Below are 25,287 nucleotides of genomic sequence, written 5' to 3'. Positions count from 1 at the left end.
GTAGAACAGAGTCGGGCGGGTCGGACTGGGAGGTATATAACTGAGTATAGAAGTTTCTCATTGTGTCTCAGATAGCTGATGGCGTAAGTGCCATACTGTCGTCAGATGCGCTGTGATATATGTAGAGCCTCTGGGTGGCTTCAGGAGGTTCGCTAGCGTCCTACCGGGCTAGACTCCCTCACCATACCGGCGTGCAGTTGCATATTTATGTAAGAAGTTGGTTTCCCTTATCGTCTCTTCCTGAAAAGCTGTGAGTTTGCTACACATGCGCCCTAATAGTGCTGACGATGGGGAATGAAAATATTGCACTTCTAATGCTTTTATCTCCGTTTCCAACCTGCTTAGACAACCCCAGAGGTCCCTTAGCACCCCTGATTGAAGAGCTATACAGGACCCCAAAATCACCACCTTAAACGCCTCCCATAAAGTCCCAGCAGAGTCAACGGAACTTGTGTTGTGATCGAAGTATTCAGTTATGTGTGTCCTAATCTCCTTTCTGAATACGGCATCCAGTAACGCGTTAGGGGGGAGGCGCCACGCAAATGGCTGTATATAGGGCTTCGGTATTAAAAGCTTTAGCACGACTGGGGCATGGTCCGAAAGCGTGCTGGTATGGTGCGTGACCTCAGTGGACCAGGAGTGTAAATCCTTAAATGTTAGCCAGAAGTCGAGTCTTGACCAGGCGTGGTGTTGTTGCGTGATATATGTACCTTCTCGGGCAGTGGGGTGGAATATGCACCAGGAGTCCAGTAAATGGTGATCGGACATTAGTCCGTTAAGGGCAGCAGCAGCCAGCGGATGATGCATGCGCGAGGAACCAGCTCTGTCGGCCGTGAGCGACAGTACTACATTAAAATCACCCCTCCACAGTAAAGCGGCTTCTCCCAAAGACAGAATTTTGTGCCACACATTGTAGAAGAATTCAGGATTGTCAGTGTTAGGGCCATATGTGTTGGTGATAATGACCTGCCGATCGAAAAGTGTACCCCGTAGTGTACCCCAAGTGTCCTTGATATCTTGCTGGATTTGCCAGGGAGTCCCCCGCCTAATTAGGATTGCCACCCACCGTGAATGGCTCCAATAATTAGACGTATATACCGCACTCCATCTATTGGAGGTTAATCTAGAGCGGGCAGCATCTTTCAGATGCGTCTCCAGCTGGAGGCATATATCTGCTTCATGTCGGGTGGGATATGACTGCACCACTCTGGATTTCCTGTGATCATTTAGACGGCGCACGTTCCAAATGATGCATGTTAGTGTAGACATCTATGCGCGTTGGGCGCCAGCGTATGTACCTGAATGAGTGAATCTGACCCGGTGCACCCCGGCGACTAGTATTGGACGCGCCACGGTGATGGAGGCCCCCACGGGACTCTTGAGGAAGGTGTGTGGATTGTGTAGACTACTCCTCAGGTCTGAGGCTAGCATGGTCTTCCGAAATGTATACTGCAGTGAACAACAAATAACATTAACATTACCTACCCACTCACACCAAACCCCAAACAGGTTGTGTTTCCCCATTTAACAACCCCAACAGCAACATACAACCTGAAATCTTAGGGTTAGTGGGAATTATCCTGGGGGAAACGTGTGGTTGCTGGCATCCTGCCCTGTCGCAAAGCAGCAGGGTGGCCGAGCATTCATTTTGCTGCCATGTACATTTATCCTGGAACAATTTTTGAAAGAGAGAGAGCGCAGACAAAGTTATCCCAGCACTAGACTGGTAATATTACATGTTAACATACTAGGGTGTAACAACTAATGCGCACCTCGGTATCCCACACCTGCCCTCCCCTAATCTTATTACCTCTGGGGCAGGTGGTGATAACCTGAGTTGGAATCGTTAAGTCCTATATCCTAGTCATTGTCACTCAGCTGGCCATGCGGTGATGTGCCGTTCTCGCCCTTCTGGCTGTGCTGCTTCCAGGCGACCTGTTTAGCGAATTTCAGTGCTGCACTTACGTCCGTAAATATCATAGGCCTGCTACCAGTTTGCACCCGGAGCTTGGCAGGATAGAGCATTGCATATTTGGTGCCGGCCTTCTGGAACAGATTTTTGGCCGGAATGATCTCCCTCCGCGCCGCCTGGACCACCTGGGTGAAGTCCGGTAATACAGCGATGGTGTTCCCCTGGTATTGTAGTGAACCTTGCTTGCTGGCCATCCTTAGAACAGTGTCTCTGTCCCTATCGCACGGGGTGGAGGCTTGGGTCCCAACGTGCGATGGCACGTTCTACCAAGAGCATTGCGGACAGATCTGTTCCAAATAAGTCATTTAAGAGCCCTTCTATGTATTTGTTCATGTTCGTTATGTTTGTGGTCTCTGGAATTCCTGTTATGCATACGTTATTTCTCCGTGATCTCGCTTCAGGGTCTTCATTCTTTACCCTAATAACGTCGAGCACCTTGTCCATGCGGAGAAGTTGCACCTGAGCTTCGGCTTGCTGGTCATCTTAGTCCGAGACGCTGGTTTCCAGTGCGTCGATCCTATTTTCGTGCTTCTTAACCTTTTGCGATACTTCATCCATTCGTGTTGTGAGGGCGTCCAGTTTTGAGTCTATCCCACGCAGACTAACCTTAACCTCTCGCAGCATGGCCTTGATGTCATCTTCCTGGTCGGAGTCCATTTGTGTTTCTGGCACTAGTGTTGGAGGTGCCGACTCCATATCCTGTTGTCGTGAGGAGCGTTTATCAAAGCACAGCTTTGCCTGCTTGCTGTCCGTTTTCCCCATGGTTGATCTCCCTCTGGTGTTGCGCCTCTCCAGCACGCGTACCTGCGAAGCACAGTTACAGCCGACACACCCGGGTCGCGCTTGAGGTATACTGGGTATTCACGTCTTTTCCAAGACACAGTGTGGCTGCCTTTTACCACGCAGATGCGTCTACAGGCAGCAGCTGTGATGACCTCTGGAGAGTTTTTAGACTCTGCCCCCACACTTCCTCTTGCACAAGCTTTCAGTTGGCCAGCTTGCTGCGCCTTCCTTGGAGGCTCCGTGTACATAAGGTAGCAGCAGCTCTTATTTCTGTGCGTATGGGCCCCCGCGTGCTGCAGGCAGCACGTCCGACCTGTACTATGCCGCTTATTTACCAGAGGCCGGCCACAGGATCTCTGCTTACGCGGGACGCTGCTGCAGACTGGATATTTCCCCCCAATTTCCTCTGGGTGCAGGCAGCCAAGCACCCCATGCTCCCAGGGGTCCGCCGTGCACCTGGCCTCTCCTGCGCTGGGGGCCGCAGCGGAGGCCGCACCCACTCTGCGCGATGCCGTCAGTTCAGCTCGCGAAGGTCGGGGTAGCTCCCGCCCGCCTCCCAGGCGTAGTCGCGGGCTCAACAGCAGGCTCTCCACTCACCAATCCGCCAGCCTGCGGGGCCTGCCGGATGGTCGCGGCTCTTTGTGCGCTCCCCCAGATGCACCGGAATTCCGTCCGTGCAGATTATAGCCGCCTCCTACAGTCCCAGCGCGGATTTCCAGTAGCGCTGTGGTCCACACCGATGTAGCCCGCCAGGGATCCCGATGCCGTCAGTTCAGCTCGCGAAGGTCTTGGTAGTTCCCGCCAGCCTCCCAGGCGTAGTCGCGGGCTCAACAGCAGGCTCTCCACTCACCAGTCCGCCTGCCTGCGGGGCCTGCCGGATGGTTGCGGCTCTTTGTGCGCTCCCCCAGACGCACCGGAATCCCGTCCGTGCAGATTACAGCCGCTTCCTACAGTCCCAGTGTGGATTTCCAGTAGCGCTGTGGTCCACACCGATGTAGCCCGCCAGGGATGCCAGGTGAGCCGCGAGTGCAGTCGCGCTGTTGGTTCACCGCTGTAGCGCGCTCCCCGGGCGATAGTAGGCCACGGAACCGCGAGGCTGATTACAGTGGCAATCTTCCATCCTGCGCTGTACAAGTCGCAGCAATGTGTGCCTCCGTCCCAGCCGCACACTCTCCCCTTTGTTTCCAGTTTAGCTCGCTGGTAGAACGCCGGATAGCTGACGGCTATTGTGCTCGGCTGGCAGAGCCCCTTTACCAAGCGGCCATTTTGCAGCTCGGCCACGCCCCATGAGCCTATAAAGTTAACTACCTAATCCCAACTAAATACAATGTGTGCAAACCTGAAGGCCAGACTGAGGTTTTTTTTTTAAAGTATTTCTATTGGCATTTTTAAATGCTCTACATAAATTTTTATTTTTATTGAAAATTAAAGACATGTGACAAAACATTACAAAGGCACCACTTATATCAAATCAATTATACGACAGAATGACAGCGCTGCATATTATGGAACACAGCATGGATTATAGCAGTTCTGAGAGCGTTAAAGGAGTGCTGAGAGATAATTATATCGTATAAACCATAAACAAAATATAACTTTACATACAATAATCAAAAGAAAAAATACACAGTTCGTGACTCGTTGAGTGAGGTGGGTTCCGTGAACAACACTGTACGAAGTATCAGTCTAATACCAGTGGCAGTGTCGATAGTGCATATGCGATAGCCATCCTGTAGCTGTGAAAGATGCAGTTAGGGGAGCAGCGATCTATCAAGTGCATTTGGAGATCCGACTATAGTCTGCTCAACATGTGGGGGGACTGGTGGTGTGGAAGCAGCCTGTGATGAGTGAAGCTTGCGCTGTAGGTATGTGCGATAGATGCACCAGATGTCACGAGGTTGAAGGCTGGAGTGAAGTGTATATCTCGGACTGGACACTGCAATACGCCATACTCCGGAGCCAGGCCGCCTTGGTTGGGCGAGTCCTAGCTCCCCAGAGAGTAGCTGTTTCGCCAGTAATAAGGCAATCGCTGTACCATCCCCAGCAGTCCCAACTCCGGAGAGGGTACCAGAGGCGTTTCTATTACTTCAGCTAGCACAGCAAATCCTTCCAGCCAATATGGAAGAATGTGGGGGCAGGACCAGGACAAGTGAGCAAAATCGGCATTCAAGGCGTTACACTTGGGGCAATTCGCTGGCCTAGAAGGGTCAACTTTGGCCAGTTAGGCAGGGGTCACATAAATTCTATGAATGAATTTAAAATGGAGCAACTTATGTCTATGATTAGGGGACAACCTGTGGGTTTGTTCTAAACAGTAGGCCTATTGTTTGTCAGTAGTGGACGCCCTATATTGTTTTGTGATCCTGTGTTATCGGCTATGAGGAGGGTGAGCGGGGGAAGTCTTCGTAAGGGGCAGGATAAGTGGAAACTGTAGTGCGAAGCGTCCCCTGAAGTCGAGCCACATTAAGATAGTCCCCGCCGGTGTGCCCAGGGATTTGTGTTAAATCGGACAGTTTACGTGCCCGACCATCCGGGAATAGGGATCCGAAGGTGTCAAGCCCCAGCTTAGTGAAAGTTGCAAGCACCCCTCAATCAGTAGTTAGAGGTAAAAAGGGGTTATTGGCGAGTGGGAGCACGGGTGAGTAGAGGGGACCAGACCCATACAATTGATTAAATTTATGCCAAGCCCAGCATGTAGTGGGCAGAGGTTAAATGTCGTGTGCATCAAGGGGGACTCCCTTTGAGAGTAGGAACGCCAAGGGAGTCGGAGCAGCTAGCTCCTGGTCTGTTTTTGTGTAAGGTATTCTGGCGCAGGATGAAACCAGTGATAAGCAAATTGTGCCTGCGCCACCAGAAAGTACAATTGAGGGTCCGGGACCGCGAATCCTCCCCGGGCATATGGGAGGGGTAAGGGTATCCCAAGCCACCCGTGGTCTACGGCCTGCCCATACCAGACGGATAAGGAGACTACGTCAGTGGGTAAAAAACTCATTAGTGAGCGGGATCGATATAGTGCGAAAATAGTAAAGGAAACGGGGTAGCACTTTCATCTTTATGAGGGCAATACGGCTGACCATGGAGAGAGGCAGTTGTATCCACCTATCTGTTTGCGAGGTAAGTTGGGCAATAGCAGGTCCATAATTCAGCTGTATGACCTGGCCCTTATCTCTGTGCAATTGCACCCCAAGGTATTTAGTGGTCTCTCGGTCTACTCGCAGGGGGTACTCCGCCTCGTCTGCTGCTGCAACGTCCGTAATGGGAACAATACCGACTTCCCCCAGTTGATCTTAAGACCTGAAACGGAACCAAAGCATTCGATTTAGTCAATTAGTGGCTGGAGATTGGTTTGCGGGTGGCGTATGAAAAGCAAGACATCGTCCGCATACAGGGATATCAAGAGCGGTCCGGCAGGGAATTGGAGGCCACGGAAATGCTCTACATACATAGCATTAATGATACCACATCAATATTAAGACCAAGTTACTCAGTGGCCATGTTAGGACATTGCTTTGATACACCCTATAGCGTCCATAGGTCAAACCCAATAATAAGACCAGCTGATATCGCACAGTCCATGAACCCAGAAGGCTTCGTTCCAGCCAATACCTGACATGTAACTGCCACCTACAGGATCTGTCCATAGTCCCTAGTACGTGTTTCATCAGTTTGTTCTCAATAATTGACATATGAGAGTTTCCACCAACCGATCGAGCTATACGTATGAGATTCGTGATTGTCAAAATGCGACTTAATTTGTTTAAGAACAGTCGTAAGAAGAAAAAAAAAACTGAAAACAATCATCCCAACGTAAAGAAGAAGGAAACAAAGGGGTCTTGTGCAGAACGGTGAAGCATATCATAGCATACATAACTTGCCTGAAGGGGAGGCATAGAATAGTGAAGTGCTAGGGGCATAGGGGGGAGGGGGCCTCCAAATGCAGTCAGTGCCGCTCCACCAGGACAGTAAGTGTTCGGGGTACAGCCCCCCATACAGTATTCAATATTATACGGACCGGCTCCCAGCGCTATCTAAGAGGCGCAGTGGGCATTGCAGTTTAAGTCTCTTCAGGGCAAGACCCCTGACCAGAATTCAAACCTGTCCCACTAGTCGCTGGCCCCTCCGGGTTCTCCCAAATCGCCATCACCTCCCTCCATTGGCTGGCAATCGGGTGCTTTCTCATGCCCTTAGATTGCTCCCAGCTGAGTGCTCTACCTTCTGCTCCAGCCCACATGTTTACGTCCCTGTTCCAGGTCTCAAATGCTGGTCCTCTCTGAGATTTCAATTCCATCGCAATACTACGTTTTGCCAGACCTAGCGCGCGATCCACCAGCCTGTTCCCAACTTTACTCTTTGGTGGCCTGGGGAAGAGACCCAGAAGGCACGTCTGCACTGTGGAGGGCAGCACTCTGCCCAACACCGCAGCACGTTTACCGAGCACCGCCCCCCCCAAAAAGGTCGCAGGCCCGGACAATCCCAGGTCATGTGGCTGAAATCCGCATCTGGGTATAAGCACCGAGGGCAGCCACGGACCTCTTCCCCCCCCCCCATAGGTCACATTACGGCTGTGGGGTGTCATGTAAGCCATGTGCTTGTAATTGAACTGTATATATTTGAGGCGTGTAGTGCGGGAGATCTTCTTAGGGTAATGCAAAACCCTCTGCCATTCTGCATCTGTGAGGGCTCTGTCTCCAATTCTATCCTACTTTGCCTGGAGCCTGTCTAAGGGACGTACCGACACTGATTGCAGGGCCACATAAAACCATTTCACTAGATGCCCCGCCGTCCCAAGCATGAGCAGGGCATGCAGTACTGGGTGTGTATCCGGCTCGTCTCTCCCCCTTATTCCGCGGCTGGGCAAACGTACGTGCCAAGGCCTCGTAACACTGACCTGGAGGTAAACCACAGTCCTCCCCAAGTCCGACAAATGGGAGCAGGGATTTATCTAGGAAGCAATCCCCAATGTTATCAAGCCCAGCCTCAGTCCGGTGGGCTAATTGCTCTGTCGTAAAGACAGACTGCGGATCTCCATGTGGCAAGCCCACGAGGGGCAACATAGAGGTGTACTTAACAAGTCGCCGTTCTCTGCCCTGGCATCGCTTCCAGGCTTGAAAGGCAGTGCGCTGAAGCAAGGAGCAGTACAGAGTGGGCGTCGTTGATATCAGCAATTTCGCCACTAGTAAGCTAGGGAGGGAAACCGCGTATGACAGGAACGTTCCATTCTCGTTCACACCCTCTATCCATTGTGCCAGCCATTGCAATTGACCAGCCAACATATAATATTCAAAGTTCGGCACTCTCAGGCCACCCTCAGAAGTGGGGAGTTGCAACGTTGTAAGAGACCCTAGGGAGCCCGTCGCCCCACACCAGGTCTCGCAGCAAGGTATTCAGGGGGCGAAACCAGCTGCTAGGCATGAGAACCGGTAGGTTGACAAAGAAATACAATAAGGAGACCCGGGACATCACAGGCAATTGCAACGTACGCCAAAAGTGGTCACACGCATGTAACGAGCGCAACGCTCTACCCAGGTTGCCTTCCTTCAAGTCATCGAGCGAATGGAATACATTTCCGCAACTGGGAACAGATACGTCTTTGCTTTGTTGACTCGTAGTCCTGAGAGGCCTGCGAAGTCGTCTAAAATACGTATAGCCGTTGAGGTACCCTCGACTGCGTCCGACAGATATAGCAAAAGGTCATCCGCATAAAGGGAAAGAAACCTGGTGCGTCCGCCCTCTGACATCCAGTCCGATCCTGTCGCCTCCCTGGCGAAGTCTCTCAGCGAGAGGTTCAATTGCCAAGGTGAATAGGAGGGGAGAAAGGGGGCACCCCTGTCTAGTTCCCCGAGATACCTTATACTCTCTGGAAATTGTTCTGCCTGTTCTGACCCTTGCAGTAGGCGCCAGGTACAGGAGCCGCACCCACTGCACCAAAGCCTCTCCCAAACCCATGTGCATCATAACTTCCAACAGGTAGTCCCACCCCACCGTGTCAAAAGCTTTTTCCAGGTCAACAGAGAGCACCGCAGCCTGGAGTTTGGACGGGGTCTCGGTGTGATAGAGAACAGAGTAGAGCCTACGAAGGTTATAAGAGGTGTTACGGGAAGGGATAAACCCATTCTGATCAGAGTGTATTAATGTCTTCATGTGCGGTATCAACCTACCGGCCAGCACTTTACTTAAAATCTTAAAATCCATGTTGAGCATGGAAAGGGGCCTATACTCTTTGACCCCTGCCCCCAGCTTCTTAGATTTCGGGAGGGGGATCACCAAGGCTGCCCGTGTGGAACTAGACCACTCCCCAGCTTCATACTAGTCTGCATACAGCCGAACCATGTGAGGCGCAAGCAAATCAGCAAAACGTTTGTAGAATTCGGCCGGAAGGCCATCCGACCCTGGTATCTTGCCAGGCGCCAACGCATGGATGGCGACTTTAATCTCCTGCAGCGTTATAGGTTCTCCCAGTTCGTCCTGGTCCTCCTCCTCCAACACACGCAGGGGCAGAGGCTCCAGGAATTCCCTCACCACTGGGGGGCCATAGTCTGGGCCGCATATAGCCGTTCGTAAAATGTTAGGAAGGCATTGTTGATCGTATCCGGGCCGTACACCACCTCATCGGTGTTCAAGCCAATTTGTGTGATGGGGGATCCCCCTAGTTCCGGTTTAATTAACTGCGCCAACAGATGGCCTGCCTTACTTTCCTTCCTCTGCACCCTGTCAATCAATAAATCAATCATGTAATTTATAAAGCGCACTACTTTCCCGTGAGGGTCTCAAGGCGCTGGGGGGTGCTGCTACTGCTCGAAAAGCCAGGTCTTGAGGAGTCTTCTGAAGGTCAGCAGGTCTTGGGTCTGGCGTAGGTGGATGGGGAGGGTTTTCCAGGTCTTGGCGGCAGAGTGGGAGAACGATCTGCCGCCGGAGGTCGCTCTTCGGATGCGGGGGACTGTGGCGAGGGCGAGGTCGGCGGAGCGGAGCTGGCGGGTGGGGGTGTAGAAGTCGAGTCGTCTGTTGAGGTACACTGATCCGGTGTTGTGGAGTGCCTTGTGTGCGTGGGTGAGGAGCTTGAAGGTTATCCTCTTGTTGATGGGGAGCCAGTGCAGGTCTCTCGTGGGGTGTGATGTGGCTGCGGTGAGGGATGTCGAGGATCAGGCTGGATGCGTTGAAGCCGTCTCAGGAGTTTGGCCGAGGCTCCTGCGTAGAGGGCATTTCCGTAGTCCAACCTGCTGCTGACGAGGGCCTGGGTGACCGTTCTTCTCGTTTCGGTGGGGATCCCCTTGTAGATCCTGCGGAGCATGCGGAGGGTGTTGAAATAGGAGAAAGAGACGGCGTTGACCTGCTTAGTCATGGAGAGGGTAGAGTCGAGGATGACCCCTAGGTTGCGTGCGTGGTCGTGGGTGTTGGAGCAGTTCCCAGTGCGGTCAGCCACCAGGAATCATCCCAGGCCGAAGGGGTGGATCCGTGGATGAGGACCTCCGTCTTGTCCGAGTTCAGCTTCAGTCGGCTGTTCCTCATCCATTCGGCGAAGGCCTTCATTCCTTAGCAGTGTGGGGGTCTTTGGTGAGGGAGAGGATCAGCTGGGTGTCATCAGCGTAGGAGCTGATGTTGAGGTCGTGCAGTCGGGCGACGTGGTCGAGCGATACCATGTAGATGTTAAGCAGCGTGGGGCTGAGGGATGATCCCTGGGGTACGCCGCACATGATCTCGGTGGCTTCGGAGCAGAAGGGGGGAAGACGGACGCTCTGTGTGCTGCCGGAGAGGAAGGAGGTGGTCCAGTCCAGGGCCTTCTCTTGGATCCCGGCGTCGTGGAGGCGTGTTCGTAGTGTGCGGTGGCAGACCGCGTCGAAGGCGGCAGACGGGTCCAGGAGGATGAGGGCCGCTGTTTCTCCGTTGTCCAGCAGGGCCCTGATGTCATCTGTGGTGGCGATGAGGGCAGTTTCGGTGCTGTGGTTGCTGCGGAACCCGGACTGGGAAGGGTCCAAGATGCTGTTCTCCTCGAGGTAGCGGATCAGTTGATTGTTGACGGTCTTCTCGATGACCTTCGCCGGGAACGGGAGCAGGGAGATGGGCCGGAAGTTCTTGAGGTCCTTGGGGGTCTGCCTTGGGTTTCATGAGTAAGGCGTTGATCTCGGCGTGCTTTCAGCTCTCAGGGAAGGTTGCTGTCTCGAAGGAGATGTTGATGACTTTCCGTAGATGGGGTGCGATGGCTGTGCTGGCTTTGTTGAAGAAGTGGTGTGGGCATGGGTCTGACAGAGATCCGGAATGGATGGTGTTCATGATCTTGATGGTGTCGTCGTCGATGTTGGTCCAGGAAAGTATGCGCGGGTGGTGGTCGTGGGGGCGCAGGTTTTAGTGGTTGTCGGGGCGGTCGTGGCGTTGAAGCTGTCGTGGATGTCTACGATCTTGCGGTGGAAGAAGGTGGCCAGCGAGTCGCACAGGTCTTGCGAAGGTGGGATGTCGTTGGTGTTGGAGCTGGGGTTGGAGAGTTCCTTCAAGATATTGAAGAGCTCTTTGCTGTTGTGTGAGTTGTTGTCTAGGCGGTCTTTGAAGGAGGCCCTTTTGGCGGATCTGATGAGGTGATGGTGTCTGCGGGTGGCATTTTTGTGGGCTGCGTAGGTGTCCGGTATTCGTTCGCGAGCCAGTTCTTCGCCAGTTTTTGGCAGGTTTGCTTGGAGGTCTGGAGGTCTTCTGTGAACCCGCTGGCTTTCTTGCTGGTGTGATTGTTGGGGGATTTCTTGAGCGGGTGAGGGTGTTCAGACAGTCGTCGATCCACTGTCTGAGGTTGCGGGCGGCGGTGTCTGGTTCGGCGGGTGGGCTCCGGGCGAGGGTGGTGGTTAGCTGGTCTTCGGTGACTTTGCTCCAGCAGCGGCGAGGCATCTGTTGGGTGCGGTGGTGCGTGGAGGGCTTCTTGAAGGTGAAGTGGATGCAGCGGTGGTCGGTCCAGTGGAGTTCGGTGGTGGTGTTGAAGGAGACGTATGGCTTACGGAGAAGATGGGGTCAAGCGTGTGGCCGGCGGAGTGGGTGGGTGTTGTGACGAGTTGTTTGAGTCTGAGGTTGGCTAGGTTGTCGATCAGGGTGGTGGAGTTGGTGTCGTTGTTGTTCTCGAGGTGTAAGTTCAGGTCCTCGAAGAGGATGTAGTCTGTGGAGGCGAGGGCGTGTGTGCTGACGAAGTCGGCGATGGAGTCGCTGAACTGTGGTCAGGGTCCGGGGGGTCTGTAGACGTGGGTTCCTCTGAGGGTGGTGTTGGGGTCGGTGTGGATCTGGAAGTGCAGGTGATCGGCGGTGCTGAGGGTGTTGTCGGTGCTGGTCGAGACTCTGAGGGTGTTCCTGTAGACGATGGCGATGTGATTATAACAGCGTAGCCGCCCAATTGCATCGTTATATTTCGCTCTCGCTTCCTGCAGTGTGACCTGGGTGGCGTCCCCAGTACCCTGAGCATTATCTAAGCTGCAGATGCTCCCTTCCTGATCCAGTAGTTCCCGACGGAGTTCTCTTTAGGCTCCCGTCACCTGCCCCATGCAGTGACCCTGCACTACCACCTTGAACACCTCCCATTTAACCTGCACGGAGGAGGCTATGTTGGCGTTGATGGGGAAATATGTATCTAGGAGTGTGTGCAATGACGCGCCGAAAGGGTCATCCTCGAGTAGTGCCGGGTTATGCCTCCAGGTGGGGATTAGGGGCATCTTCCCAGAGGTTGGTGGGTCATTACCAATGGACTGTGATCCAACAGGGTACGTCCTAAATATTCAGTGTGTTTAATAGTACTATTAAAGGCAGGGGAACACAAAAAAAGATCTAGTTGAGTATGCACTTGATGTACCGAGGAGAAGAAGGAGAACTCCTGATGGTCATTGTGTTGCAACATCCACGTGTCTTCGAGTCCCCAGTGTGCGATCCATGCACTAAACCCCAGAGCTGTGCGCCGTGGCTGAGACCCGATTAAGGGAGGGTACGACGGTCCGCAACAATGTCCGCCACACAGTTAAAGCCCCCCCCGCCCCAAGAATCCGGTTGCCCGTCAAGCTATCTGCCAATACAGCAGAATAAATTATCCAGGAAGCCAACCTGATCCTGGTTAGGTGCGTAAATGTTCCCTAGGGTGACCTCCTGTCCCGCCAGCCTCCCAACAACCAGTGCATATCGGCCTCCCGCATCCAGCCAGGATCGCTCGACAGCAAAAGGGACCCATCCGGCTTAACCCAGATCAACACCCCCCTAGCAAAGGCTGAATAGGTAGTTGCGAACACCTGGCCCCTCCACCTCCGCTTCAACCTCCCAGCTTCCTCACTGCTCAAATGGGTTTCCTGCAGGAACGCTATATGAATGTCCCTGCGTCGCAGGTGTTATGGCGCTTTGCAATAGATCCCATCCCCCTAATATTCCACGTTAGAAACCGTATTACACTTTGAGTCCCTGCCATTCCCACTGAATATCGGTAAGCGACACTACGAAGGGAAGCCCCCCTCAACGCCCTCCCTTATCTTGTAACTTCCACCCCTCTGCAAACATAAAAGACCAAAAACCCAACAAAAAGACACTTCAGGTGGTCAACTCCCCAACCCCAGGGCAGTCTGACAATGGTCAGCCGCCCAAACATCATGTGAGACAGTCATTACTAAGAGAGGCCTTAAACTAGTACGGCTCTCAACGGGGTGAGCCAAACAGAATTAGAAAGGGACGTCCCACTAGTAAGAATGCACCAGCCCCACGGGTAGAGAAGCAGCACAGGGCCTATAACAAGCACACATCAATCAGTGGCCCTCTAAAAGACACAACCGCCTTAGCTAACAAGTACATCAAATAATATCAGCGGTATTGGGCCTCACCACTGGAAGCTTCACACTGTCACTGTGGGAAGTGTCTGTTCCGGTGCCATCTGTCTCTCGTGAGGAGCTGGCAACTGCCTCCAGAACAGGACTCCGACTCCGCATTAGCTCCGCCACTGCCTGCAGTGCCTCAGCTCTATCCTTCTCAGTCTGTGATGAGGACGGTTTCTTTGATGTCCCCATATGAGGTCGGAGTTTCAGGCTCTTCCCATGTTCCACAGCCTGCTGTTCGAGGACACCAGCACTCTTATCCCGTGGAGTCTCACCTTTATAGGTTTCCAACCAGTCCCTGCATCCTTAGGGCAGTCGAAGTAGTGGGTGTTCCCTTCCAACATGATACACAGTCGGGCCGGGAACATCAGTGAGTATTAAAGGCCCTCTTCTCGCAACACCCTCATGACTTCTATGTAGGAGGCTCGCTTCCTTTGTACCTCCACCGTGTAATCCGGGAAGACAGAGACCTTGCTGTTGTCGACAGTGAAGGGGCCATCCACTCACGCCCTTTGCAGGACGAGGTCCCTATCTCCAAAGTGGAGCAGACTGCCCACCACCGGACGCGGGGGCCTCTGAGGGGCCAAAGGCTTAGCTGGCACCCTATGGGCCCTCTCCAGCGTGTAGAAGGAGGATAGGCCCTCCAGCGCCACTGTACTCCTGAGCCAGCCTTCCAGGAAGGACACCATGTCGTCGCCCTCCGTCCCTTCCGGCAGGCCCAGGATTCTGATGTTATTCCTTCTATTGCACCCTTCGGGATCTTCCGCTCTGCGCTCCAACCACCACACCCTGTCCGTGAGGGCCCCCATCTTTTGCTCCAATTCCTTGTGGGCCAGCGCCTTATCCGCAATGTTAGACTCAGTATCTTTGACCCTCTCCGACAACTCCTTATGCTCCTCCCGCAGCAGGCCGAGCCCCACCGCAACGGTACTAATATCCTGATGGAGAGTAGCTTTTGTGTCCGCTATAGCCTCCAATATTTTACTAAGTTGCTGGTGCACTGGGTCTTCCGGTGGAGGTTGCGACTGTTCCTGGGCACTGTCCTCCGGGTCCTGGAGGGCCTGGCTTGCCCATACCACCGGGTTCTCGCTAGTCCAGTTCAAGGTCCACTTCTAACGCCACGTGTGGGGTACAGGGTGCCTTGTAAAAAGCCATCGAAGGATTGTTCCCCCGCGAGGCAGTCCTCGCCGCTGGCTTCCAGGCTAGTCCGCTCGGGCCACCCCCATGTCCCACCAGGGGTCTTGGTGCGTGACGCTGTTCCCACGTGCTGTTCCTCCCAGGCATCGCTAAGGTGTTCGAGTCCAGGTCAGCCCTGGCAAGCGAGTTCTACCCATCCACGAACACTGCTTGCGCAATAGGGCCTCGGTCACGACAATGCCAGGGAACACACCACCAGGCGTTCCAGTATGATGCCACTCTGGGCCGCGTCTTCCCCTCCGTTCAGGTCCCAGCACGGCCTCCACCAAAATGCGACCTCCACTCAGCCCAGGCATTGTCTCGCGGCACACGGGCACCTCACCAGGTACGCACCAAGCCCTTCTCAGATTGTTCCGCTCCGCTTATGGGGCCCCCTCGCAGTGCGCCAGTCAGGTTCAGGCTCGCAGCATGTCAGATTCTCTGCTGAACATGTGGGGGGGGGGCACCTCCACTCACCCTCCTGAGGGTCCACCAGGCACGACCCATGGCACAGCAGCCGCCACTCGCCCCAGTCCAGTCACTCTGGCCTCTTGACAGCCATGGGCCTCTCAGTGGCCCGCCAGCAGCAAAGACTCACCGGAGGGCCCAGCTCCGAACTCCCTCCTGGGGCCTATTCACTGGTGGTTAAGACCCACTTGACGGAGCACTGGGCCCGGCTGTCGCCGCCCTCTGTTCCGGCCTCCACTGTGGGTTCCGCTACTCAGGCGTAGGCAGCCGCATCTAGGCACCTCGCCGCTCCCTGCACCCACAAAGGACGTGTCTCCAAGTCGGGGCCATCACTACCCCCGCCGGGGCACGCCGGCAGGGCCCCGCAAGTCTCAGAGCCCCTTAGCACAGCCACACACCTCAAGCTGCAGCAGACCGCGGGGTCCCTGCACGGCCACCCCACACTCTGGCCGCCAACACGAATCAGAGGGGCCGTCCAGTTCCAGCGGAGCACACCAGCGTTGTCGCCTGGCGGAGCACTGCTCGCGCTCCCTCGTTGCTGCTCTCCCGGTTTCGCCCGTCAGTGGGGGGGGAGGGGCCAACCTAGCGTGCTCCACCCACGCCTGGGGCTCACCTCTAGCCGCTTCTCCCTGTTCTCAGCACCAACCGCGGGGAGCTCCCGCCTCTTCTCACGCCCCCACTCTGCAGGGCACTCCACAGACCTCGGGGGCAGCAGCAGTCTCCCACCTAGGAGTGAGTTCCACGTCCAGGGCAGCTCCCGCGCTCCTCAGAGACTGTCGTTGCTGCCATTGTTGCGGCCTCAGCACCTTGCTGCATACTGCAAGCTGCAGCAGCCTTCGGCACCAGCAGCATTCATGCTTCACCTAGGCACTCACCTCGGCACCCGGGCCCCCACAAGGGCTGCGAGGATGTGCAATTCGACCCCGGCTGTAAATTTCAAAAGGATAACAGGCGGGTTGATGCGGAGCTCTCAGCTCACGCGTCTGCCATTATCCTCGGCCAAGCCACGCCCCAGGGCCAGACTGAGTTAAGTAAAACCTCCACTAATATGCCACGCCCAAATGCTCTGTCTCTATGTAGAAGCCCTGTTTGTAAGATTGAGGCTTTCAGCTCCAATATCTGCTACTTTTCGAATGTTTGTGTATATAGCCAGGGTGAAAAATGGCCTAGAAAAGGCCCACAAACAAAAGAAATTGGAAGGAGAACCCTTTTAGGTGTACCTTGTATCCTTGCAAGTATTGTATGGTTTAGGGACAATGAAGCTTATTCAGTATTTGGCAGGGAGGTTCACTGCAACATCTGTAATTAGTTATATCCAAATAGTAGTTGGAGCCAGGTAATTCAGTAATGATGATTTTTACATATGTTCACTCTTGACGTGATTCTTCAGTTTTTATTGCCTTCACAAATTTACTTCACATGTTCCAAAAGTCGCCAATGATATGATAGAATGTACATTTACAGAAAGCAGTAGACACCACCTTTCTCTGTCAGTTTAGAATTTCATCCGGGATTGGACGTTTGTCAATTCAAGTTGTATAGTTAGTATGTCTCAGTAGAGTAATATTGTGTTTTTATGTGGTCCTTGATACCAAAGTTTTTTAGCAGCTCTACAAGTGCTATAAATACCAGGTACTGCAATTATCTGATTTAATGTTACTCAAGAAGATGCACGCGATCCATAACGTCAGACTTAAAACCTGAGGCTCAATAAAAGATTGTATGTTACTGCTCCTTTTACTGTAGTCACTCTCAGTTCACTTACAGTTGACAAGATCCAACAGATATAAAATGTGCCTAGCAGATTTTGACGGAGCCTGTGTACCCTCAGAGGCTGTATACCTTCATAAATTCTGGCAGTATATTCAAGCGTGCCTAACTTGCCAACAATTTTACAAATGCCAAGACATCCTTTGTGATCACACAGGTGAGGTAGATGAGCATTTTCACCCCCCTCAGCTGTTACACCAATCCAATGATGGTAATGTTTTAATTCTGCTATTAATCCCAAACTGTACATTGAGAATGGCTTTTTTTACTTAACCAGGTCATAGATAATAAACCTGATCGCTAAGTAATGAAGGCTGATGCTCCTGGTTGTAGTTTCAAATATACATATAAACCTCCAGACATTGCCCCTTTATATATTCATGCCAATAATGAATTATTAATCCAGTTTTTATTAAAGCAAGAAGTAAAAAGCCTTTGTTGAAAGATATTATTGAGAAATATCTTCTTCGATAATTCAGCTTGCTTACTTGGGGTACTTCTTAGCTGACAAATTGCCAGAAAAGAAAATTAAGCCTAATTTGGTCTTTGACAGCCTCGAGTTCATGTACAGAAAAAAATGAAGAGGGTTATCCGTCGTCCATAACAGACTAGTTTAGCTACATTGACAACATGGCTTTGTTACACCTAAAGGTAGCCTATTTTGGAATTCGAGTTGGGCACATTCACACACAGATGTTACTGAGAACATTGCCAGTTCAAAGCGCTCCCTTTCCAGTTAAGGTCCTGTCCCAGAATGTTTAGAAGTGGAGTAGTGATAGCCAAACCCAACCAAAGTCATCAAGACTTACTAGATGTTTGGCAAAATGAAGCGGACAGAAAGCATCAGAACCTTCTTTAAGAAGACTCTGCATTGGCTTGGATGATATCCTTACTACTTGACCTGACGTCCTCTAGCATTTATCTCATTTTAAACTTCAACTTTATAGATGTGATACCCTTAATAAGTGTCTTGGGGCTCAGTGTAAGCAGTTCTCACACCAGTAGCCAGGTAGTGCAACTATGGCATTAATTTGGTGTGCAAGTGTAAAGAGGCTTTCCATGGGTTATGGTTTGGACATTCCCTCCTACCTGGAACGCGTAGTGAGAGATGAGTTGGGAAACACTTGCAAGACTGGAAAACTCTTTGGTATCCCACAGGCTATCTTGACATAATGAAGTTTGGAGGTGAGTCCAATTTGAATAGCATTCCAGTCTTCTCATTCTGGTGACTGGGATGGGATGGGCTTTTGTAGTTGAAGGGCAGGGTCTTCAAACAAGAAACTGGAGCAACTCAGATAGGAGGTACTTTATTAATGTCATGGTATGAGTTGGGTAACAGGAACAAAAGGAAGGTGCTGTCGGGTTTCATCCTCCCTTCAACTCCATTTGTCTCCTGGTTTCCACTTCACACCAGCATTCTGTTACGTCATTCGTTCCATCATGAAAACTTGATCGGAGTGTTCCTAAATCACAACATGCGGAAGGTGGCTCCATGTGTGGCTCTGAAACACTAGTGGTCGTTTTTATCTCAATAGAACACTTCTTTAATTAATTTACTGTTTTTAATTCTGACTCTGTATCCCTTCTGCCTACTTTCTAGTAGTGCGTATTAATGGAAACCTTTTAAAATAAGACTGTTGGTAGACAGTAGTACCGGTAATAGATTACTTTGCAAGCCTTCTAATTCAAATTAGCTCTATGAAAACAACAGTATATGGGATTCATAAATCAAGAGTAAATTACTAATTTGATTAACACCTACAGAGGTCTGGATTTAGACATTGGTAGGATTCAGAATGTATTTCTTGCATGCATTTCTCATCTAGAGATACCTTATAATTTTCACTTGTTTTCTGCTCTCCTCCATCACTGACATCATTGTTAGGCCTTCCATTAGGCTCCAGTTATTGGCTTTCTGGCCCTTGGTTTAGAATATTTTCACCCAACATTTTTTTAGGCTTTTGAGTCATCTATTCAGTTTTGTCTCAAACATAACTTTTTCTTCCCTCTCTCCAGGTCTGGAGTAAAAACAGAAAAGTAAAAAGCATAAATCTGTTTGCACTTGAGAAGCACGGGAAGGTGTACGAGGATGGTATGTCTCTGGTGCTTTTCATCATTTCTTCCATGAAGATCCCTAATGTAAACAAAAACAATTGCAGTGTTTACTTGCCTATGCATGCATATTTTATGATGGTGGTTTTCAAAAGGGGGAAGCAGTTGGTGGCCTGAATTGATCTCATGTGGGCGGACTCCAGGCTTCAAAAGCAGAACTTCTTATGCTCCCAAGATACAGAGACACGCATCATGGTTAAAACAGTGCCGTGTTTTATTGAAGGAAATCTCTTAGGAAATTAATGTCCCATGCATGCCATAGTATTGTCCCAGTTTTTGGAGTTGGCAAAGCCTCGCGCTAATCTAGCATGTGTGCGAAGGCCTAGGTCTGCCTCTGACCAAACGCCTGGTCCAGGATAAGTCCTGGGTCTGAAGGGGTGCACCAAATGACCCTGCCCCACCTCAATGGTGCAGAGAGCAACTGTCCATGTAATGGGTTTATGCATCTATGCTGTGGTGACAGCTTACAGAGTTTTGTAGTGAGTCGCTTGTGAGTAGAAGCCTATTAGCACATCTTTTGCTAGCGATGAACCCAGATTCTACTCCTGAGATCCTGAGTGCAGGAATATGTGTGATAAGTGAGTTGAACGCTGTGTGATGGTATTAGTTAACCACAGGCCTGCGGGTTCCCTTTAGGGGGCACTTGGCCTTCACCTGTGCACAAGATGGAGGTGAGGTTACTTTCCCACAGAGTGGAAGTGTATTGCTGACGTTTCTGAGACTGAAGGGAGGGAACCTAGACACTGAAGTGACTGTTAGGAGCATCACTCAAGACTAAGGCTGAGAAGGACACATGAAAAGGGAATCGACCCAAACAGGTTCTGAAAGTCCACACTGAGAATACACACCCCCTGAATAAGATTGGGGGCTGCTGACCTACTTGTTGTTCCAAGTTCTCTATGGCCATGGAGGGGGTGCTTCACTGAGTATTAGGAGGATTACTGCGCAACCACAGATGGTGTCTACCTGACAGCTAGCTTCCCGGGAAATCACCTGGTGTCTCATTTGTAGAGAATTGTATTCCTTGCACTGCAGTGCCTGGAGAATCCTGCGTGAATGAAGATGGAGGGGGTTTGTTGTGCTGGAGGAGTTGACGGTTGGTCTGGAATAGGGTGGTTGGCCCTGGTTCATTGTCCAAAGACTTAAGAAGAGCGTGGCTGGAATGCTCCTGACTCCATGTCAGAGCCTGAGCAGAGGATCCGTGGTACTGCTGGAGCGTACAAAAGTGAATCCTGTCCTCCTTGCCATCACAGCCAAGGCAGTAGCCATTGTGTCTGATCAGGCTGCCCTTTAGAAGGAATTGATCTTGACTTGTGGCACTGGTTTGTGTGCCGAAAGAGACTAACGGTGGCGTGACTATGGCACTTGTCAAGTTGTGCCTGAGCATTACACCTCGCTGAAGAACAACACTGTGAGCCCGTGGCTTCTGCCTGAGACTGCCCTGATGGACTTAACATGTGGCTTGCGTAAGCACTTGTTAATTGTGTTGGGTGAAATACACTGCAGAACAGAAGAAATGTTTGCTTTGTGGTGCGTTGTTCCCATGTGCCGAAGCACTGATTGGCTGTATATGGCGTAAACTCTTCGGGTACCCGATCTGACCCATCCATTGCTGCGAAAGCACCTTGAAATTGGCAAGTCACTGCTTCAGGACCTGCACCTGGAAGGAGGACTACATTACTGCTTTGCTCCTTGGATGTCCATTCACTATCCCCAAGACTCTTCATCCGGAGAGGGTAAACCCGCTGCAACTACAGGGCCCACCTGCTACTGCTGCTTTTAAGCCTGGAAAAGGGCCACTGTCCTAAGGCAGTCGCTACCTCCATGACATTGAAGTGCATCCTGCACCGCCCAACTAGAGTGGGCCAACCGAGTGACTTGCTTACAGCTGGGAAGTTTCCAGCAAACACAGACTGAGAGCGAGCAATCAGCCAGTGGCCTACTGAAGCTCTGAGAATGAGTGAACGACTCAACAATAAGATAGCCCTAAAGACACTAATAACTGCAGAGGGGTAGTGTTAAGCTTTCACTGGTACCACCACTTAAAAGAACATAGTATGCAAGAGTGACAGAAATGGAGGCAGAGTGAAGGGGGGCTGCCTTTCTAGCTGTCGAGCTGTAATAATCTTGGTCTCGCTTCCTCATATTGTGTGTTTTATACTTTTTGTGTTATTGTGTAGTATGTCTTATTTTGTAATCCAGTACTTTTCTTTTTTTTAAGAGAATCAGTGGGCTGAACTACTACGTTATTGTAATGCTGGGTGTCTGTTGAGCTCGGAGTCTGTTGTAATCCCACAATAACCTCCCGAGAAGCCTGTGACTCAGAATATAAGATGCATCTTTTAGTAAGGATGAGTTTTGAAAATACCACGTTTAGAAAGTGGGTATTTTCGTGCTTAGCCATCCAGTGTGCCTGTGCTAGATTTGTGTATTGACACTCTGGCTTTGGAGTTACAGGGTGTGTCCCTGAGACTTCAGAACAGGAGGCAAGCTCTACTTCAAGCCCTTGGAGATCTTCCTCAAACAGCACACTGCAAAGTCCATATCATTTCCTTGGCAGAAACAGCCACTGCAGGCCAACCCCAGACAGAACACAGCAAAGGGGCAGTACTTCTCCTCAGTTTCTCCAGCTCTTCTCCTTGGTAAAGGTTACTCTTGAATCCCAGAAATATTCTAAAGGTCTGGGATCTTGGCCCCACTTTTTAAAGCACAAATTCCTTTGTTCTCTGGTAGCAGAGAAGCCCTTTGCCCAGCCAAAACCAGTTCTGTCCTCTCTGGTGCAGCTGCCCGGCAGGTGGTGGAGACAGCATTGTCCTAGGCAGACCAGGCGCATTTAGGTGTAAGGAAATCTCCTCCCCCCTACTCTAAATGCAGCCGAGGTCTATTCAGCCCAGCCCTGACTCATTCCGGAAAGGCAGGACACCCATCAACCCCCTCCCCACCAGTGGCTGTCTGAGAGAATGCACATCCCTAGCCCCAGCTGATGAAATCGCTGCACGCCGCATCAAGTGCATCGATCTACGGAGTCCGAGTTCCCCGCACCGATTCAGACATAGGCTTATGCTGTGCGGCAGCAAGAACCAACACATCATGGGAGTGTGGCTGGAGAAATCAATGCACTTCCGTTGTCATTGCTGCATTAAGATCTGCCGCATCCCCAATCCTCATGCATCGCAGTGGGGAGGCAAGCCTACATCAACGCTGGGGCCGCTGTAAGAAACTGATGCATCACCTCCCCTGTGTGGCAGTAAGGAACCGACGCATCACCTCCCCTGTGTGGCAGTAAGGAACCAACGCATCACCTCTCCTACGTGGCAGTAAGGAACTGACGCAACCCTTTCCTTGTGCATAAGGAACCGACGCAACACCTTCCCTGCGCGTAAGGAACCAACACATCACCTTCCCTGTGGCTGTTTTTGTTTATGATTTTGACGCATCCGAGGTACTTTGTGTTGAAAGTGTCACATCGATAGTTTGATATTGACAGAACTGTTTCTTCCTTTTAAAAGTCATATTTTTATTACTGTATTGTGAATTTTTGTAGTTTTGGTCTTGTTTGGTTTAAATAAAATTACTTATTTTTCTAAACTCGTGTGGTTTCCATTTGTAGTGTTTTCACTGTATTACTGTATGTGTACACAAATGCTTTCCACACTGCCTCCGAGATAAGCCTGACTGCTTGTGCCAAGCTACCAAGGGGGTGAGCAGGGGTTATTTCTGAAGTGTATCCTCCTTACCCTGACTAGGACGAAGGGCCACTACTTGGACAATAGTGCAAGCCATTGCCAACTAGAGACCCCCATTTCTAATAGCTGAAAGAAGATGTTAGTGTGGGGGGGGGGGTCCAAACAACCCTCAAAGTCCCTCCCTCCATTTCTAATAAAGGATCTCACTGTAGATTTTTTTTTTTTAAAACAAGTTCTCTAAAGTTATTCAGCATCTTTCTCTGATAGCATTAGGTGGATACAAGTATCCATCTGAATAGTACTTTACGCAGCCATGCATTGCAAGGCCCCTGCCTTGCAATCCATAGTAATAACTGCCTGATTGCTCTGATAGAATGTGGAGCGGTGTGAGCTGATAACCATACCTTCGTTGTGCCTAATGGCTTCCAAATTCTTAATCCGTGGAAGTGAGTGAAAGGTGTAAAGGGGAAAATGTATGAGAAGGCATCCTCAATGCAGCACTGGAATCTTACCACAAGACTCCAATGAAGATGACAGGTCAATTTTGTTGCTAAAATCATTTGTCTCTTGTTAACCTAAACCCAACAGTAGCACTTTAGGAAAAGCTAGGGGCAAGCATGCCTTTGGTATTTAAGGTTTCTCAGGATTGTTTCAGAGGCAAGCACTTACCTGATATGGCAGATAAACTGCAACTAAGGACTTTGAGTTGTCGCTTTTTAAAGGACTTACCTACTAACAAGGCTGATGTGCATAGTATGCTGAAACTCCCCTATAGACCATATTTTGTATATCTGCTGAACAATTCGGGCTTCATTTGGTATTTGTTGTGGGAGATCAAGAGGTCAGTCTGATGCTAAGTAGTGAGATGGTTTTTAGAGTTAATACTCTTGTAGTTGTACCGAAGAAAGGTAGAGTAGGGACCATCTGGAATTAGAATGCTGCATGCAAAATGTTGCACTTCTGGACTTCTTTGAATGTATTTCAGTATATATTCACCTCTGTTACGATTATAAAATTCCATCGTATAATGGCTCTAGTTTTAGACAAAAATATGAAGCAAGATTTGACAATTATTTTACTATGTTGTTTCAATTGATTTTATGCTTGTGTTAAATTGTTATTTTACTCTAGGGCACGTCTGAAACTGGTCTAGTGGGGCCAACTACCCTGCCTCTGAACTTGATTGTTTATTCACTTTTGTTTGACAGTGTGTTGACTTATTTACCTCACTTGTTCCATTGTACTGAGTTTAATCATGCTTTCACTACTTTGTATAGCGCTCTGATACCCGCAAGGGTCATGTTCGCGCTTTATAAAACTTTTCAAAGAAATAAATAAGATGGATAGAAGAGGGCTACAAATTTAAGAGATTAAAAACCTGCCCTTTGGCTTGGTGTGAAGCAGCTAAGGAAAGTCTGTTTACTATTACAGATTTAGAGATATGAGAAATTATTACACTGAATTAGCAATCCCACTAGAGTGAAAAGATTTGATTATAAGAACAAGTGACGGGTTATAAAAACATTGACAGAAATGTATAATATGTTTTGCTGAAGGAGATGATGGATCTGTCTGGATGCTATTCTTCGAAGGAACATTTTTGTAGGATGTTAATTTCTCAGTCTTGGACAGTTATATGAAGTGCAAGAAAAGGGTGTGAGGTTGTTGCAGTGTGGTAGTGTCAAACATTCTGCAATGGCTATTCTTCCTCTGATACGTAGATACACACTCTCCTCCGACTGAATGTGTAATATTTTTTATTTTGGAAGGTGAGTACCTTCCTTAACATGTTGTTCAATGAGCAAGACTTTTTCATCTAAGGAAGGGAGAGAACTGATCCCCCATTCAACAGATCAAGCTTATTTCACTAGAAAAAATATCCAGGATGCTGCTGATGTATGTAGAATCAATCGGGTACTTGCTGAATTATACAGGAATTTTTCACTCTGGTATGTGTGCTGTATCAAGGTTTTTCATGAGCTTTGTGGTTCAGAAATGAATCAACAATGAGTGAACAGCAATTTTTCTGTCTTCTGTAATAATGTGCAGTTTTTGAAAGCTGACAGACCAATACTCCAGCAAAAGTTAGAAGCAATGGCTTTAAAACCAGGATTGCTAGGCATATTAAGGCTTCTTCTTCAAATATAGTAGGTGAGGACGAGTCCTCTGTGTGCCAACCCTGTTGAAATATGATATATATTTTTATTTTAAAACTCTCTTTATTATAAATTTTTTGTTGAGCAAGCCCGTTGCCATGGTTGCATATAACCACAAAGCTCAGATGCACAATTGCAATACAACCATCAATAACCAAAACAATGCATCAAATGTTACAGTAACTCACTGTGCACTTCATCTTTGGTTCCAGCTAGCCGCAAAGATTCGGCCCTCCCCACCTCCTAGTCTTATCCCTCTGTCCTCTCCCAGCTAATGCTTTACAGTTTGTATCATTAGTCCCCCACCATGTAAACATCTGAATCCCCAGAGCATGTATCGTAGGTCCCCGTTC

At 50.2% G+C, this 25,287-nt stretch overlaps 1 protein-coding gene across 2 annotated transcripts in view; it reads left to right on the top strand.

Annotated features, from left to right (window-relative positions):
• The window catches only part of LOC146797846 (acylamino-acid-releasing enzyme-like), a 286,819-nt gene that overhangs the window by 49,509 nt on the left and 212,023 nt on the right, over nucleotides 1–25,287 (top strand). For both annotated transcript variants that reach the window (XM_085625045.1, XM_085625046.1), the window contains exon 6: nucleotides 18,997–19,072. In XM_085625045.1, coding sequence (XP_085481171.1) covers nucleotides 18,997–19,072 — 76 coding nt within the window. The remainder of the gene's footprint in view (nucleotides 1–18,996; nucleotides 19,073–25,287) is intronic.

Source organism: Triturus cristatus, chromosome 9 (genome assembly GCF_964204655.1).
Source record: "Triturus cristatus chromosome 9, aTriCri1.1, whole genome shotgun sequence".
Taxonomy (NCBI): Eukaryota; Metazoa; Chordata; class Amphibia; order Caudata; family Salamandridae; genus Triturus; species Triturus cristatus.
Note: the sequence above shows the minus strand (reverse complement) of the source record. Positions and strands in the feature narration are given on the sequence as shown.